Source organism: Pogoniulus pusillus, chromosome 4 (assembly GCF_015220805.1).
Source record: "Pogoniulus pusillus isolate bPogPus1 chromosome 4, bPogPus1.pri, whole genome shotgun sequence".
In the NCBI taxonomy this organism is placed as follows: Eukaryota; Metazoa; Chordata; class Aves; order Piciformes; family Lybiidae; genus Pogoniulus; species Pogoniulus pusillus.
The window spans coordinates 36,441,621-36,460,434 of NC_087267.1; the positions used below are offsets into that span (position 1 = coordinate 36,441,621).

Consider the following 18,814-nt stretch of genomic DNA (forward strand, 5'->3'; position numbering starts at 1 on the left):
ATAGCTAAGGCAGAGATGTTTTGTACGTACTGTAAGATAATCAAACACAATGGACCACGGGCCAACTGTCTTGTAAGAATCCAGCCACAGAACAGGTGAGGAAGTCTTGTCCAATACAGCTGAAAATGCTACTGCAGGGATGGCTGCAATAAAGTCCCTCATTGCTGGCCAGTGACCGGTTGTTCTCTTGGAGAAATCTGACTCTGCATGTGACTTGTATTAAGAGTTTTTGGTTTTGGTTTTTTTATAGCATACCCTCTTCCTGTGCCTATGCACCAAGCAGAAGGCAAACAAAGAAAGTAATTCAAAACTTCATTTTGGTTGTTTTGATAAGGTGAGGAGGTAGAAAGTGAAACCAGGAGAGGAATGGAAGAAACAAAGAAGAGAAAGAAACCAGCCTGCCAACCAACCATGACATCTAGATGATTATTTGATAATCTTGTAGTAAGAGCACATATTGGTCAATATATAAATGTTTTTAGCAATTTTTGTTGTATAATATAATTGTAAGTCTGCCTCCAGTTAATAGATTAATAAACAAAGGTATTTGCTCTTGGTTTGTTGTTCGCAAATAAAGATTTCTTGAAAAAAGGGAATAAAAGCCATGTGTGCAGCTCCTTGAGAGGTTGTTCTGAAAGCTGAAGGCTAAGCAGAAAGCACTGCACAATTAAAGAGCTTTGGTGTAATTTAATCCTTTAGACACTGAGAGAGAGAGAGGAAAGGTGATACAAACTCAAGGGTCTCTAGCACTTCAAAGATACACAAGGAGCAACAAACACACCAATTTCTTCTGGCTCAGGTCCTCGCTATTAGTGCCTTATTCTAACTCTGGCTCTTTTCTGTACAATTTGCTCTTAAGTCTTTAAACATTTGTAGGAAAATCTATTTGTACATCATATAGCAGTATGCCTGTGCAGGTCTTCAAAAGGGTATATCTGGACTAAAACTGAAAGTATGACTGCAGCTTGTAGATACATAGTCAAGAGTGTTCACTTCAGTTAGAATTTAGATACTATATACTGCCCCTATGGCAGCACGCAATCCTAGTGTGGGCTATGAAACCTTTGCAGGATCCTAAGTAAATATTGGATCCTGTGTGATCTCATGCTGCACAGAGCATTAGTAAATACAAAGACAATATCTACACCTTGGCTTTCCAGTCATTGCTTCTGAGGCCTTTATCCTGATGCACAATACAGTGCTGGGAGCTAGGCAGGAATTTGGAATAAGCATTTTGCATTGCACGAGGCTAAGTAACCTCATATAGGAGAGTGGGCCTTCAGCAATATTAAATCACAAGCTACACAGTCGTGCAGTTGTAATTCCACTTGTTCTTGAGTAAAAGAGAAGCTTGGATCATAGCATTACTCAACACCCCACAGGGCAAAGATCTCCACTAGGATGTCAAGGAGCTGCTTTGGACTACAGGGGCCCAGGGCAGTGGAGGCTGACACAACAACAGATTGAGTGGCTTCCTTCAGACTATGCTATGTGGGTAGAGAGGTCTTTCTGCAACCTGAAATCACCAGTGGGTGCTACTCTGACTAGCAAGAAAATACTTCTTAACACCCTGAATATGAGGTGGATACTGTGGGTGGAAGTGATCAAGATTTTACTGCCAAAAACCCTGTGAAAACAATACTTAGCAATTCATGTTAGTTTGTGCCACTTCTGCTGAATTCTCAAGGCAACACCAGAGCTGGCAGTCAGTAATTACCTCTGTGCAGAAACAGAGCCTGACACACACTGGTAGAATTTTTAAAGGTAGTTATAAGAATTCTGATGCTTTCATGAAAAAAACCACATACCTCTGACAGAAGATGAACAACACACTAAAAAAAAAACTTCTTTGAGCTCCTTATCAGTATTTGAAGCAGGAACCAATGCAGTCCCAAAACCTCAAGCAAACAGACTTTACCTGTGCTAGATCAAAATTGCCTTTTGCAATTGGATACATGAAAACATCACACTGCTTTTCTGCTCACTGTCTGGGAGGTGAATTAATATAAACTTTGCCTCTTTCATCTCCCTTGTAAGCAGACTTAGGGATAATGTAACATAGACCTGGTGGGGCAGGACCAAAGGAGAGCCACAGAGATGATCAAGAGGCTGGAACACCTCTGCTACAAGGACAGGCTGAGGGAGGTGGGGTTGTTCAGCCTGGAGAAGGCTCCAGGGAGATCTAATGGCAGACTTCCAGTACCTGAAGGGGGTCTACAAGAAGGCTTCAGAGCAACTGTTTACAAACGCCTGCAGGCTCTGAGGGGCAACGGTTTGAAATGAGAGAAGAGTAGATTTAGATTGGCTACTAGGAACAAGTTCTTTACCATGATGGTGGTGGAACACTGGACCAGGTTGCCCAAGGATGTAGTTGAAACCCTATCCTTGGAGATCTTCAAGGTGAGGCTTAACAAGGCTCTGAGCAACCCAGTGTAGTGGAGGATACTCCTGCTGACTGTCAAGGGGTTTGGAATAGATGACCTTTGGAGGTCCTTTTCAATGCAAACCATTCTGTGTCTCTGTGATTTGTGGTAGCATTAGGGAAAAGAGAACAGTTCTGAACTTCTGTGATAAATGTCTCTGCATGCAGACACCACAGAGAAATGGGATCAGATATTTTGTTAACACTTTCTGTAAAATAGTTTCAGTACAGCAGTACCAAAACTCTTGTTACTGTACATGTTGAACACCTACAGAAGCCTCTATTACAGAAAATTCTTTTACAAATAATACAGTTATATAAAAATCAACAGCAAAACAGCCTGCTCATATGTATAACACAACAGATTTTTCCCTGTTTTTTCATGTCTGTACAGTTTATGTATCCTGAACAGATGCTGTGACCTTTTTTTCTGCACTGCTGCTTTCTGTTAGAAGCAACTAGCATGATTTAAAGTGATCACTGTGTTTTCTGCTGCAAATGACACAGGAACTATTTTTATACTGCAAATCTTTTTCATGATTCATGCTAATCAAATTAAGTAATATGTCTTGTAGACCTTTTTTTTTTCTTTTTACCTGAAACTGTGTGATCCTTTGGGTCTCTCAGTAGTTTGAGTCTTGTATGAGGGAAAATATACTGCAGGGGCTTCCCATTTATCTGAGGAACACAAATATACGTGTCATAAAAAGAGAAAACAAAGTCCATTGCATTAATAATTTTAGACAGTTGAAAGAAACAGGTAAACAAGCTTATTTAATCCAGGGAAATACAACGACTTCATAATTCAAATGTTCAGCTTTAAGACATCTGTCAGACCTTTCTGCAGTGGAATGAATATTTCCTTCCACCACACCGTATTCACTTTGAATGTGGCTTTAGTTTTAATTTTTATTTCCTAATGAATAGGAAGTGGTCAACGTCTTCTGTAGCATTGTTTCTCCCAGCAATGTTCAAGAGAAGAATTAAATTAAATGTAATTCTTGTAATTGTTATAAAATCCTGTTCATAAAGACATAAACGAAATAATGTTTGCATGCAAAACCACTTATGTTACTGCTCTAGTTTCAGCAAAACCTCATATTCCTGCATATCTCTTGTCATCAAACTTCAAATGCCTTTTGAAAGACCCAATCTAAAACTTCTAGGACTACCTTTCATTGAAAATGTGCAACATTCACTTGGGTTGATACTGGAAAGTGTGAGAACTGAAGGAAATGCCCCTCTAAAACATGCACTAAACAGCCTGGTTTTCAGCTGGGATTATTCCACCTGCCCCATGACATCAGCACAAGAGGGATCATGCAGCAGAGACTTAGCCACTTGCCAGGAAGCCCGCACTAAATTCTCTGAAGAAAGATTGTCTGCTGCTACACTTGCACACCTCACACCTATTGCATGCCCTCTTTGTCTGCAGTTTTGGTCATTTGGAAGCAAAGCAGAATTTGTTACTTCTCTGCCATATTAGTGCTGAGCCTGAGTGCTGCATCCGAACTGAGAGGAGGGAGCGTGACTGCCTGTGACTGTTCCAAGCTGACTGTGAACAAGCTGGGATGTGGGGGAGATAGATTCATAGATCCAATGGGACAATGTTAATCAGCATGAATATGCAGCAGTTGGAGTGCATCAGCAGCCTGCTGCCAAGAGTTTATTACTATTATTTATGATTAAGTAGCATTTAAAGGATTAAGCTCCTCCTGAACAAAGCACTTCAAACCCAGTTTCTGCCCTGGAGAGTTTATTATGTTAATGAACAACACACATAAATGATGGGAGAGGAAATAGAGAAGTCAAAGGACTTGCTTAGCTTAATCCCACAATGAGATGAAGATTTTCTATGTCTTTTGTCATAATTCAGTTTGTTATCCAGTGGAAGACATTGCATCTAGAAAGCTTAAATGCTCCTGTAACATACTGAGTAGTTTAATCAGAGATTTAAAAAAATAGTTAAAAAAAAGACATCGTGGGTTTGGTAATGGACAAGTACTCCAAAATAAATCAGAATTTGAGATCATGCACTTAGTGCTGTGGTCTAGTTGACAAGGGAGGTTATTCTTCCCCTGTACTCAGCACTGGTCAGGCCACACCTTGAGTACTGTGTCCAGTTCTGGGCCCCTCAATTCAAGAAAGATGTTGAGGTGCTGGAACATGTCCAGAGAAGGGCAACAAAGCTGGTGAGGGGCCTGGAACACAAATCCTATGAGGAGAGGTTGAGGGAGCTGGGGTTGTTTAGCCTGGAGAAGAGGAGGCTCAGGGGTGACCTTATTGCTGTCTACAACTACCTGAAGGGGCATTGTAGCCAGGTGGGGGGTGGCCTCTTCTCCCAGGCAACCAGCAATAGAACAAGGGGACACAGTCTCAAGTTGTGCCAGGGTAGGTATAGGCTGGATATTAGGAAGAAGTTCTTCCCAGAGAGAGTGATTGGCATTGGAATGGGCTGCCCAGGGAGGTGGCGGAGGCACCGTCCCTGGGGGTCTTCAAGAAAAGCCTGGATGAGGCACTTAGTGCCATGGTCTAGTTGATTGGTTAGGGCTGGGTGCTAGGTTGGACTGGGTGATCTTGGAGGTCTCTTCCAACCTGGTTGATTCTATGATTCTATGACTGAATAGGGCTGGGTGCTAGATTGGACTGGATCATCTTGGGGGACTCTTCCAACCTGATTGATTCTATGATTCTATGTAGACTTTAGGACTTATGGGGACATCACTATGCTTTTAATGACACTATCAGAGATTCTCCAAATGCAATTTAACAGTAAAAATAATGGGTTCAACACATGTAGCTTACATAAAACTACAATCAGAAATAATGTATTTAATTTAATTGTTGATAAAAATGAAAAGAATACAAAACCATGCAACTCAACAGAAGCAGCATGAACACATTCTGTGATCCAGAAACAATTCAATTTATCTGAGGAAGATTGCAGCTCATAAACTAAAGTTCATGTATTTTTTTTTCCTTTACCTTAACTTTCTTTATCAAGATTGCCTTTTGGAATAAATAAGAATTCAAGAATAAGCAATGCCATACCGTGCACAATTTGCTGACAAATACCAGAAAACATGCTGTCTCCTGCTTTAGTCTATTACTTTCTCATTACTTCCAGTTGTAGAATTTTGTGAGTATAAATCTAGATGACTCATGTAGTTAATAATAACAGTACTACATAGAATCTTAGAATCATAGAATCAATCAGGTTGGAAGAGACCTCCAAGTTCATCCAGTCCAACCTATCACCCAGCCCTATCAATTTAACTAGACCATGGCACTAAGTGCCTCATCCAGCCTTTTCTTGAACACCTCCAGGGATGGTGACTCCACCACCTTTTTTATCATTAGTGCTTCAACTGGGGTGTTTATCTTCAGAACAATATCTGAAAGGGGCAGAATAAATAGGAAAAATAGGAAAATTATTGTGTTTCCAAGGCTTCAAATCTAGCTTCCTCTAAAGATGATTTCCCTTCACTTGAGTATATGCCAGAGAGTCCTTCTGACCGCCAAGTCTCCCAGCTACCCCAGTGAATACACAGAAGAACCTCACAAGTCACACAATGAGCGTAGCGTAAATCTCAGCTATGACACAGAAGGGGCAACCCCTCAGCTGCATGGCTGAAGGAATGAAGAATGTTTAATTCTCTAAGCCCAGATTTAGGTCACAGGGCAAAAGGCGACTTGATGCCACTTATTTGATTCCTGCCATCTGTCCTTGCCATGCCCCTCCTTTCTGTAAGTATTCAGTACACTCAAGTAGTTAAGTCTTGCAGTTTGGCACTGGCAATGCCATTCTCTTCTGCTCACATACACGTTTTGACTCTCCACCTTATCTTCCCTCCTATCTTCCTTACTATGCTCTTTGTGCTGACATGGGACTCAAGCCCTATTTTTCTGTGCTTTACTCAGCAGGCCCTCAGAGCTTGCACCCCAGTGGGGTAAATGAAAGCTGGACTACATAGATTTTCCTCCAGGAATTTAAGCTCTGGTCACATGTTTATGTTATTAGTCATCTCAGAGACACTCAAAATAAAAGAATGAATAGCAAACAAATGTGTTGAGGTTTTTCTAACCCTGCTAATCAGATTAAATACCCACTTTAGTTTCCTTTTTTTTTTAACTTTACACAATTTTTCTGATACAGAAACTCTACGGAAGCCTCATATGAGGGAATTTTGTAGAACAAAAGGAAAATTAAGAAGAATAAATTTATTTAATGGTGTTTAAAATAAACAAACAAATAAACCAAAACAAAATAACAAACCAAACAACAACCAAAACATCAAGTGTATTTTACTATTACAGGAAAATTCCACAGCAACTGCTATAATATATTAACAGGTTTTTGGATCAGGTCATTAAAACCACAGTAATTTCTGGTTTTAAATGGTCCTGCATCTCCTATTCCACAAATATCTGAGACAGGACATGAGAAGGTGAATTGCAACAGCTCCACCTGGGTATATTCCATTAGGAAATACAGTCTTCAACAGAAATTTTACCTGAGTTAGGTACCCAGGAGAAGGATGGTGGATACTCAGGGTGATGGGTTCATAGAATCATATAACCAATCAGGTTGGAAGAGGCCTCCAAGATCATCCAGTCCAACCTAGCACCCAGTCCTAAGTGCCTCATCCAGTCTTTTCTTGAAGACCTCCAGGGACGGCGACTCCACCACCTCCCTGGGCAGCCCATTCCAATGGCAAATCACTCTCTCTGGCAAGAACTTCCTCCTAACATCCAGCCTATACTTCCCCCAGCACAACTTGAGACTGTGTCCCCTTGTTCTGTTGCTGGTTGTCTGGGAGAAGAGACTGACACCCACCTGGCTACAACGTCCCTTCAGGTAGCTGTAGACAGCAATGAGGTCACCCCTGAGCCTCCTCTTCTCCAGGCTAAACAACCCCAGCTCCCTCAGCCTCTCCTCATAGGGTTTGTGTTCCAGGCCTCTCACCAGCTTCACCACCCTTCTCTGGACACATACCAGTACCTCAACATCTCTCTTTCTAGACAGCGTCAGTCCTTGTTTCTGAGTACCACAGGTACTTCCATGAGCACACAAGATTTGTGAAAACCAGCACCAAGAATTTCCACAGCTAAGGTAATCCTGCTCCTTTGAACAATTACAGCTTTTCTGTGCAGATCATGAATGTCAAGTTCTGTGGAAGTTCTAAAGGTGAAAAGTTCCTTCTACTGTGAAATCCCTGATAACAGAGATATTTTGCAAAAGAAGCATTGAAGAAAAACAAACAAATGCAATGCTCCTTCTCATTAATGAATTGCAAAACCTTTGCGTCTGTAATCAGGTAAGTACAGGACCCTTGGCTTTTGATTTAGAAGTCATTCTGGCATGCAGTGAGAACAACAATTCCCCTAAGTAAAAGTGAGAAACCTGCTAAATTCCACCTTGGATTACAGTGAAGGGGTGGCTACCAACTCACTCATTAGATAAGAAATTTTAAACAGTTATACTAAATTTGAAATGTTCTTTTTCCTCATCCTATTCCCAGAGAGTCTTAGGATCATAAGATGCTAGGGGTTGGAAGGGACTCAAAGAGATCATTGAGTCCAAACCCCCTGCCGCAGCAGGACAATGCTATCTAACACAGATCACAGAGGAACACATCCAGATAGGCCTTGAAAGTCTCCAGAGAAGGAGATTCCACAACCTCCCTGGGGAGCCTCTTCCAGTGCTCTGTGACCCTTACAGTAAAGAAGTTCCCCCTTGTGTTGAGGCAGAACCCTTGTGGCCAAGAAGGCCAATGGGATCCTGGGGTGTATTAGGAGGAGTGTGTCCAGCAGATCGAGGGAGGTTCTCCTCCCCCTCTACTCTGCCCTGGTGAGACCTCATCTTGAATACCATGCTCAGGTTTGGGCTCCCCAGTTTAAGAGGGACAGGGATCTGCTGGAGGGAGTCCAGCAGAGGGCAATGAGGATGATTCGGGGACAGGAGGGCCTGGCTTGTGAGGAGAGGCTGAGGGACCTGGGGCTTTTTAGTCTGGAGAAAAGAAGACTTAGAGGGGATTTGATAGATGTTTGTAAGTATCTGAAGGCTGGCCAGGAGTAGGGGGACAGGCTCTGCTCACTTGCTCCCTGTGATAGGACAAGGAGGAATGGGCATAAGTCGGAATCACAAAACATCTCTCTCTACACACAAGTGTCAAACAGAGAAAGCCGTTTACAAATTCAAATGAAATCTCCTTTCTAGTTGGAAAACAATCAAAACTAAGCATCATGGACTTAAAAATCATGGAACAAAAGTTTGCAGGTGATCTGCTGGATATCTGTCACAAGCAGTATTTTCTCATTTTAACCTCACTGCTCACTTTATGACCCCTTTTTCTCCCCTATTTTCTAAGTATTCCAGAGGCCCTAAAAAGATGTGGCTTAAATATCAAGGACACAGATCCATGAAACAAAACAAGCATATACTTCTTGAAGGCCTTCAGAAACAGGGGATTAACATTCAAAAGGCTGCATCACCAGAGCCCTTGTCTTTTATTTTGTGATGAGAAAACCATTACCAATGATAACAATATGCTGCTATTATAATAACTTTAGGATTTCATTATTCATTTCATTATTCATTATTTGTATTTATGATTTAGGGTTTAAAAAACACACCTATGATCACTGGAAGTTCTATATTCAAAACTTAGTGAGAAGCTGCTTATCTCCTTTTAACATAGTCTCATTATCCATCTTGTTGTCATGTTCTTTTACTAGTCTGACATCTTCTCCTACAGTTTTCTCAGATTGGTTTAGTCCAGCTCTGAATGTGAGCCAGAAGTTTGTCCAGGTGGCCAAGAAAGCCAAAGATATCCTGGCCTGTGTCAAGAATAGTGTGGCCAGCAGGACTAGGGAAGCGATTTTATCCCTGTACTCAGTTCTGGTGAGGCTGTATTTTGAGTGATGTTGTTCAGTTTTGGGCTCCTCTACAAGAACACTGAGATACTACTGGAGTGTGTCCACAGAAGGACAACAAAGATGATGAAGGGTCTAGAGAACCAGTTTGATGATAGTCAGCTAAAAGAACTGGGATTGTTTAGTCTGGAGAATAGGAGGCTGAGGGGACATCTTATCACTCTTTACAACTACCTGAAAGGTGGCTGGAGTGAGGTGGGTGTTGGTCTGTTCAACCAAGTAATAAGTGATGGAACAAGAGGAAATGGACACAAGTTGTACCAAGGGAAATTTAGATTAGCTATTAGGAATATTTTCTTCACTGAAAGAATAATCAAACATTAGAACAGCTAGCTCAGGGAAGTGGTGAAGTCCTCAGCCCTGAAGGTGTTTAAGAGTTGTGTAAATGTAGTGACTAAGGATATGGTTTGTTGAGGCCTTGATGAGCATAAAGATCTTTCCTGTAGGCTGATACGGTAATATTGGACTAACTGCTTTTTAACAAAATGATAGATAGTTCTGGCTGGCAGATTAACTCCTTTTCAATACATTTCAAAATGCAAAAGACAATCTGAAAAATTAATACTGAAATGCAGATGAATGTTACTCTAATTTCATCAAGTACTGATGACAAACAGCTTCAGCAGCACTTCAGCTGTAGGTAGCTGGAATTAGATTAATCCTGTAGTCCCTACACTATTAAATAGTATGATTAAATGGTCAAGCATTTATAGAACTAAAGGCATGGCTTACTTGACAGCTTACTTGGTCTTGGTGCTGACTTGGTGGACGAGAGTGGGATAACTTCTCTGGCAGCCTTCTGTCAATGATATGTCCATTCTCCAAACGTGACTCCCTGGGCTTGTCGAACCAATCTGTTTCTTCACGACGGAGATGATAGGCTTAGAAAACCAAGGACAGGTCAAATGTTCTGATCCAGTGCTGGGCAAAGGGCAATAATGTGCATCGTGCATAGCAAACATGCATAGTGGTTATTAACTGGCCATGCAGCTAAAGCAAAGTTAGAGGTGAGACTTGAGACATTGAACTCAGACATAATTTAACTGTGATACAGCAAAGCAAGAAGGTTCTGTTTATGTCAAAACTACAGATATCAAATAACATAGGAAACCCACTGATGAGTGCTGCAGATTTCACATATTTCTAAGGTGTTTGATGAAATAAATTAGTCAAATCCATTTCTTTGCAGTAGCCTAAGGAAAAACAAAGAAAGAAACAGAAAGACCCCAAACCAAAAAACTACTAAAACACAAAACAACCCTCAAAAAAAAAAAAAGCTCTCAAACCCCAAACTCCATTAATTCTGAACTGTTTATCACTCAAAGTATTTTGGCAATAATCTAGAACTACGTAAAAGAAAACTGAGACACCTTTATGAAATCAGTGTAATCCCAAATCAAAGAAGATGCAGTCTCTATTCTTCATAATTCTAGGCAGAGATACTGCAAATGGTCTTATTCTGAGTTCCATTCCCTAATTTTGCAGTATGAATATTTGCATGTGGAAACATTCTTTCTGCAATGTAAGCCTACAAGACTACTGTTCTTATACTTGAAACTGTTTTAAAGCTGAATAAAAGCTACTGTGTTGGACATCTGTTGGGGACAAAATAGGAGTGTTTCATTTCAATCAGTTTTTCAAATGCATATGCCTACTGACTGCTGGGTCAAGTGATACAGGTTTCATTCCACTGACATTAGAATCAGCTTATATATATATATATATATATATATTTAATAATATTTCCACTCTACATACAGATTTTCATCTATACTGCTCATTAGTGTAAACCAAAATGATGTGCAGCTAATTAGAATGTAACGAAAGTTTAACTGTTGTGCTTTAATAAGCAAGATAAATTTAGAATTCAAAGAATGACAATGTCTGTCTCAGGACCAAAAAAACGAACCAAACTAAACAAACAAAAAACCCCAACAAAACCATAACTAAAAAAAAACAAACAACCTAACAAAACCCCACAGCAGACATTGCAAACCTTACATAAGGTCAGTTGTTGCTATAGTAACAAGAACAAATGCAAATGTTCCATGACAGAGAAAAGAATTCCAAATGGAAAATGGTAGTGTGGATAATTTTCTGTTAAAGTAAACATAATCCAGCTGGTTTATCAACTGGAAAAAATGCTTAATGGAAGAAAAAAAAATCCAAAAAAACATGTTTTTCATTATTATGACATTTCATCCTAAAGAGAAGTAATATAAATGTATGATTTTTGAGCAATCATATTTTGTCTACGGTAAAACCAACACCCTACATTATGTTAGGCCTTTGGAGAAGTCTTAATCTTGGTTCAGGTATTATGCATTCCTGTCCTGACTGTGGACAAATTGAATCTAATGTGATGTGGTTTGAAAAGATTATTTAGATCAGTATATATGAATTAAATGGAACCATTATTACAGGTTGATGTTTGTCTGCCTGGTGATTAGTTATTGATTAATTGCTCTCAATAAACCGTTATGATCTAACATGCAAATCCTTTATGCTTTAAGCATTTATGCTGATTGACTAGTGCCTGCATGTAGCAGGCTGGCTCAGAAGTCATCATGACAGATCTTAGTGAAGCTTATGTGGAGATCATAATGCATTTTTCTCGGTCCCAGATACTAATGTTGACTGCCACAATCTGTATCATAAGATGAAAAGAAGAAAGACTTTCATTTTTTCCCCCCTCCTGTCTCTGTTGAAACAAAGTTTGCTGGATTTCTTCTGAAAAGATGGCACACATCTAGAATCCCATACTGCAGCTCAGACCAGCCTCTGTTTTTTATCAAATTGTGATGAAGGTGTGCATTTTATATGAAAATAAAAAAGTTATGTATGTATAGACACACACATGCTACACTCACAGGTACATATGCACATCTGATTGCTCAGGAACTACTTCAGATGGAAACATAAGAACAGCAAAGATGACTCACTGAGTCATGCTTTTTCCTGAGACTAACAGTATGGAGTCAGAAGGTTTCACCTGTAAAAATCTGCTGTTGGAGTCAATAAGGTTTCATGCTGTTAATTACACATGGTTTAGCAAGGTGACAACTACAGGCCGTAGGGTCCAAGAAACTTGATCAGAGAATCGTCAGTCATCACTCAAACCCACAGAAGAAAATGACAAGTTATCACGTGTTGATGTCTTGATATCTTCAAATCTCAGTTTTCACCTTCCAGAAGTTTCCAGTATTCCAAAGGGAATAGTTACATTTGTGAAATTGAGTATTAGCTTCAGCATTCTGGACAATTAATATCTTCAACTTACTTCATAATTGGTGGAAACTGTGGCAGCTGTAGGATCACTGAAGGGCTTTATGAAGAAATATCACATGTTTCTAAAGCTCAAAACACTTGTTTATTTTCAAGGGAAACCTCTGGATATTGTGCTTTTTTTTGTCAATAAAGCCATTTTTTGGGCCTCTTTGGAGATCTGTTTATGTGCTCATTCATGGTCTTAAGATTTGTTACAGTATATAGTTGTAGTTAGTGAAAAACAGGTTTGGCTTCAAAGTCTTATTTGCATTCTCTTCTGCTATTTGTTATAGAATATGACCTAAAAAAATGACTAGAAAATCATCTCTCACTTTGAACTGCAGAAAAACAATTTAAATATAATACCTTGACTTACCTTTAGTTTTAAAAGTCTTTGAAGATGAAAATCCAAGCTTTAGCACAAGAAGTGTTTTTCCTAAGATAGTGCTTAAACTTACTTATTTTAATGAAATCTCAACAACAACATGCAGCAGGCTAGATAGAAAACAGGAAAATAGCTGTCCACTGTCAGGGAACCACAGCAAGAAGTGCAGCGTGGAGAAAAGGCAGACATAAAATGACTTATCTAATATCCAAGTTATAGGAATTATTTTCAATTCAAGTTACTTGCCGTTAGATAGCGTATCTGAAAGCAAGGTCATAAGACAGGAAGGACATGGATCTGATGCAACGGTCCAGAGGAGGGTCATGAAAATGATCAAGGAGCTTGAACACCACTTCTACAAGGACAGGCTGAGGAAGCTGGGGAGACCTAATAGTGGCCTTTCATTACCCGAAAGGAGCCTACAAGAAGGCTGCAGAGCGATTGTTTACTAAGGCCTGTAGTGATAGGACAAGGGCAATGGTTTGAAATGAGAGAAGAGGAGATTTAGACTGGATGTTAGGAACAAATTCTTCACCATGAGGGTGGTGGAACACTGGAACAGGTTGCCCAGAGAGGTAGTCGAGGCCACATGTCTGGAGATCTTCAAGGTGAGGCTTGATAAAACTCTGAGCAACCTAGTGGAGGACGTCCCTGTTCAGAGGGTTGTTGGACTAGATGACCTTCAGCGGTGCCTTCCAACTCAAACCATTTTATGATTCTATGAAAATGATTTTCTAAGAAGCCGTTGAGTCACCACCCCTGGAGGTATTGCAAGGACGTGTAGATGTGGTGCTTAGGGATATGCTTTAGTAGTAGACTTGGCAGTGACTAGTTAATGGTGGTACTCAATGATCTTAAAGGTGTTTTCCAACCTAAAGTGCACTGATTCTATGACAATTATGTATAAATAGGACAAAAATTAGCTATTTGTGAAGAAACAAAAGCTTGGTGGAAATTAGGAACATACTGCTGTAAGGGGAAGTGCTGGTATTCAATATCAATCTGATAAGGAACATGTGAACTGAGCTAGAATACTTCTGAAAAAGTGGAACTATTTGAGATGAATTTAGAATCAAAATATGATCAATCTAAAAAGCAACAGGTACTCCTTGTACAGATATAAAACAGAAACATAACGCAATGTACTGCAGAAATGGAATTCCCAATGACCTGTTTAAATGAGGTAGAAAAGCACCAAACAAGCTTGGCTTTGGTTCTCCTTAGGTTCGAGGGGCAAAAGTCCTGCATCTTTTACGATGTGACTCTAGAATGATCTTTTTAGACCACAAGGGGAGTTAAGACAAGATACCATCTACTTATTTCAGATTCAGAAAGTTCCTCTCAACTACCTTCAGATTTAATTATACAGCACTCTGTGTACTAAGAATTTTTTAAAAGCCATCAGAAACACTTAAAACTTCTGATAAAAATCAAAGAAGCTGATCCTGAACATCTCCTGAACACAAACTTCTGATGGAATTGTCAATATCTAAGAATTATGGAAAGAAACCTACAAAGCAGGAGGTGAACAGATTCAATGTTCTAATACTTATGGAAGACTCAGCAAATCTAAAAAAGGCTATAAAGCAATAAGGAGCACTGAGTTTCCTAAAAACCTGACAAAACCCCAACCAAACCATACTGCTTCATAATCATGCAAATGTGTCTTTTGAGACAATCATTGCTATTTACAGACAGCAGAGCGCATGCAGAGTCTCTTTTATTGTGCAATAAATACACATATGAAAAAGTTAAGGGAGCGCATACAATTCTGAACATATTAATTTCATTTTCTTCCAAACTGGCTTTATGACTTTTAAACAATTTAGAGTAAATTAAACCTGAATTGACTCAAACAAAATTGATACAGTTTAGTAGTCAACACCAGCTCTAACATTCCGCTGTGCTTATTAAGAAGAAACATTTTTAATTGCACCACTCATAATACACCAGAAAGGTTCCTTCCATGAACCTAAGTGAGATAAACTCTTGTGCTTACTTGGCAAACATGTTGTACGGGGTGCATATAAACCCAGCTACACTGCATAATCCATCAATAAAGGTGGAATATATTCTGCAGGTTTAGTGAAGGGTGAGATTGTCTTGCACCATCCAAATGACAGATTATCTTACATCATCACAGTTCTGAATGCACAGAAGTCCACGTGACAGGATGTTTGCAACAAACCATATGTAGAATGCTACTTTGCAATCATGTTAACCTCTAGATGGTTGTAACACAGAGTACGTATTTCATGGACAAACTATTTCTACAAAAAGTGGTGCATCAGGTGATGGAATTATCAGTTCTTGAATTCTATCATGAAAATTCATGCAAATAAAAATGCTAGAGCTTTTTAGAGATTTGGGAGGTTATTATTTCCAAATCCCAACAAGAACTATTGCAAATAAGTTCAATGATTCACAGTCACTGGCAAAGTCTCCACATAAAGACTGATGGCAGAGTCTGAATTGTACATGGGCTATTCTACACAGTATCATTAGAAAAGTAGACATCAATAAGTGAAAAGGAAAATGCACAAGCAAACCAAAAGAAAGCAAATCAACGACAATATATTGAGCATGCTAGAACAGCTTAACACCATCCAGAAACTGCAGATAGGGTAAAATAAAAAATATGAGAAAAAAAAAAACCCAGAACAAATCAAATCTCAAATATATAGATACACAGAAGATGCACCAAGGAAGAGAAAAAAATAACACACCAAAATACAGAAGAAGAAGAAAAGTCTTTGAAGTATAACAAAAATCAGACACATGCATAGAAATGAGGATTTGCATTGTGATAGTAAGATACCAGTCTGAGGCCTAATTTACCTTCACTGTCTGACATGGCATGCTGGAAGTCATCCATGATGAAGGCTATATCTCGATCATAGCCTCGAGTCCGTGACTCCTCCCTCATATGTTGCTGGACCTCAGGTAATGAATGGCTCGATCCAAATTGGTCCCTGGTATCTGCGGATATTGGTGGCAAGGGTCCAGCTGCTGCTCTTGCCATTCCCATTGGCTGGCCAACGGGACTCAGTGGGCTCTCCTCCTCTGAGTTCTGCGCTACTATTGGGATCCTCCCCCTGCTTTGGCTAATAGGTAGACTGGTTGGTTTAGTTCTTCCAGAAGGTGCGGCATGGCTAAAGGAAACATCTAAGGGTTCTTCTTGGGCTTTCAGTCTTAAAGAAGAACTGGAAGAATCCCTTTTCAATGACAAATCAAGCCCATAAACTGAGGAGGGTCTGGATGAGGGCCTAGATCTACTACCACTGCTATAAGACTTATCTGCTTCATCTTGTAATGCGGATCTCATTGTTGGACCTAGTGCTGTCCCAAGGCCTGCTCCAATGGATGAAGTCAGTGGTTGCCCCATGTATTTCTGTTGGTCAGTGATGTTTTTTCTAAGGCCAAAAGTGATATCATCCTGAAGAAGCCTTGCCCTAGTTGTAATTCCCCCAAGTGTTGAAGTGCTAGAAGTCATATAGCTTGAATAGTCAGGCTCAAGGTCTCTGCTTTCTTGGATAGGTGAAAACTTTGTCAGTTTGGGGTCTATCAAAGCTTTCTTGTGTTTTGACTGCTTCTGGTAAAGGAGGGCTGCTGGGAGCTGCTTAGCAGCCTGCTTCTCAAGAGTGAGTCTACCTATGCTATATTTCTCAGATTTTGGGAAGTGCCTGTAGCTGCCCTCTGCATGGTAGTATTGTGACAGGCCAGACAGATGATCAAGACTTTCTGCACCTCTACGGAACTCTTGTTTTATCTGGTGTTTCAAGAGTTTGAGCTCATAAGGGTCCTCCATTGGGTCTTCATCAGCTTTAACATAGGAATGTAACCTAGAAGAAGTCTGCAGTGGTGCTAGGAAGTCTGACACCTCCTGCGCTCTCCTGGCCTCAGTTGTGCGAAGCAGTCGATCTGTTTTGGTCAGATCTTTCTCATGGAGGCTAAAACTGGAACCAAGTGTTCCTGTTCCTTTAGTAAGTTCCCCTATATCATCAATCAGCACATAATTTCGAGGTGTGTGGTGGTGGTCTATATCTGCATAGAATGAATCTGTAGATATGCTTGATATAGGGCTGCTTGCTATGCTGTTCCTCTCATCTAGTCCTATCCTTAAATCCAAGGTAGAATATTTACTGCCCAGAGTATTTACTGCATAACTATTGTCAGTTGAAACTGGAGCTATCATGAGAGGCTGATTGCGAATTACATCATAGTTTGTTGTTATCTTAGGCTCCAAATACAATGTGGTTTGTCTTGGCTTTGGCTGTATCACCATCATCTGCGAAGGGAGCTGATACGATGGCTGCTGAGACGGTGGAGGTTGAGCCTGTGGAGTAAAGGACATAGAAGCTCCTGTCTGGAAAGCTGTCTGGGTCTGATAGGGTGAAACCTGCTGGTGATACAACGGCTGCTGCTGCTGGTAGTGTGATTGTTGTGTGAACTGAGTTGGTGCTTGAGTTGGCAGGGCAGGAGATGAATACTGATATTGTGCATATGGGCTGGTAGCAGGGGCAAACTGTGTTTCTGGCTGGGTTTGTGGTGGCATAAACTGGTTAAATTCTGTCTGGGGTGCAGTACGTGGTCTTTCCAAGCCGTGCTGAGTTTCTATTCTGGTTGACCTGGTATTATTAACTTCACTGTCTGACATATAATCACGTTCTTCTGCTACTCCTTGGAGATAGGCACGCTCTCTCTTTTCTCTTTCTTTTAGTAAGGCTTCTTTCCTCCTATTAATGCCCATTTCCAAGTATCTCAGCTTGGCATCTATTTCTTTTTCCTCCTCATCTAGCTCTGCTTGCTTCTTCCTAAGCTTGGCTGATTCACGTTCAACCAGATCCAACTCCCTATCTATATCCTGAAGAATTTTGGCTCTGGCCATAGTGGTTGTCCTACAAATCCTTCTGCGTGAAACTGATCCCACAGAAGTATATAGCGACTGAGTTCCTGCTGTTGCTTCCTCTGGAGGTGGGTTGGGCAGAGTCCTCTTGACTTTCTTTTGAGTGCCTGATGGAGTTATGCTTGAAGAACCTTTTGTCTGCAATAGAAGAAACAAGACTGAATCACTACTCCGGAGGACTGATGGCAAATTAATCACAAATTGTTTACATTTTTCTCATGGTGTGGCTTTACATCTTAACCACATACTTCCTCCAATGAAGCAGAGGCTTGTGACCTGAATAAACAGCATAAAACAGCATGAAAAATGCCAGCACTCTTCTATAGTTCAGGAAGATAAGGAGTCTAGTACAAAATAAAGGGGACTCTCACTAGGATTTTGTTTAGCCTAAGACTGAAAAATCTACTTTATATGATCTCTTCTTCCTAGTATCCTTATTCCTCTCCACAACTATCTGAATGGAGGTTGCAGCAAGGAGGACACACTCTCAAGTTGTGCCAGGGGAAGTATAGGCTGGATGTTAGGAGGAAGTTCTTGCCAGAGAGAGTGATTTGCCATTGGAATGGGCTGCCCAGGGAGGTGGTGGAGGCACCGTCCCTGGAGGTGTTCAAGAAAAGACTGGATGAGGCACTTAGTGCCATGGTCTAGTTGACTGGCTAGGGCTGGGTGCTAGGTTGGACTGGATGATCTTGGAGGTCTCTTCCAACCTTGTTGATTCTATGATTCTATTATTCTGTGGTCTCTTCTCCCTGGTATCAAGTGATAGAATGAGGGGAAATAGTTGTAAATTGTGCCAGGGGAGATATAGGTTAAATATTAGGAAAACCTTTCTTTACTAAAATGGTGGTCAGGCACTGGAACAGACCACCCAGGTAGGTGGTGGAGTCACCTTTCCTGG

The 18,814-nt window shown here is 40.4% G+C and overlaps 1 protein-coding gene across 8 annotated transcripts in view; it reads right to left on the reverse strand.

Moving 5' to 3' along the window:
• Positions 1-18,814, reverse strand: part of PCLO (piccolo presynaptic cytomatrix protein) — a 385,933-nt gene that overhangs the window by 134,977 nt on the left and 232,142 nt on the right. For 7 of the 8 annotated variants that reach the window (XM_064142575.1, XM_064142578.1, XM_064142577.1 and 4 more), the window contains exons 7-9: positions 15,849-18,054; positions 10,091-10,239; positions 3,019-3,100 (exon numbers count right to left, since the gene is read on the reverse strand). In XM_064142575.1, coding sequence (XP_063998645.1) covers positions 3,019-3,100; positions 10,091-10,239; positions 15,849-18,054 — 2,437 coding nt within the window. The remainder of the gene's footprint in view (positions 1-3,018; positions 3,101-10,090; positions 10,240-15,848; positions 18,055-18,814) is intronic. The other variant, XM_064142576.1, reaches the window with a different exon arrangement.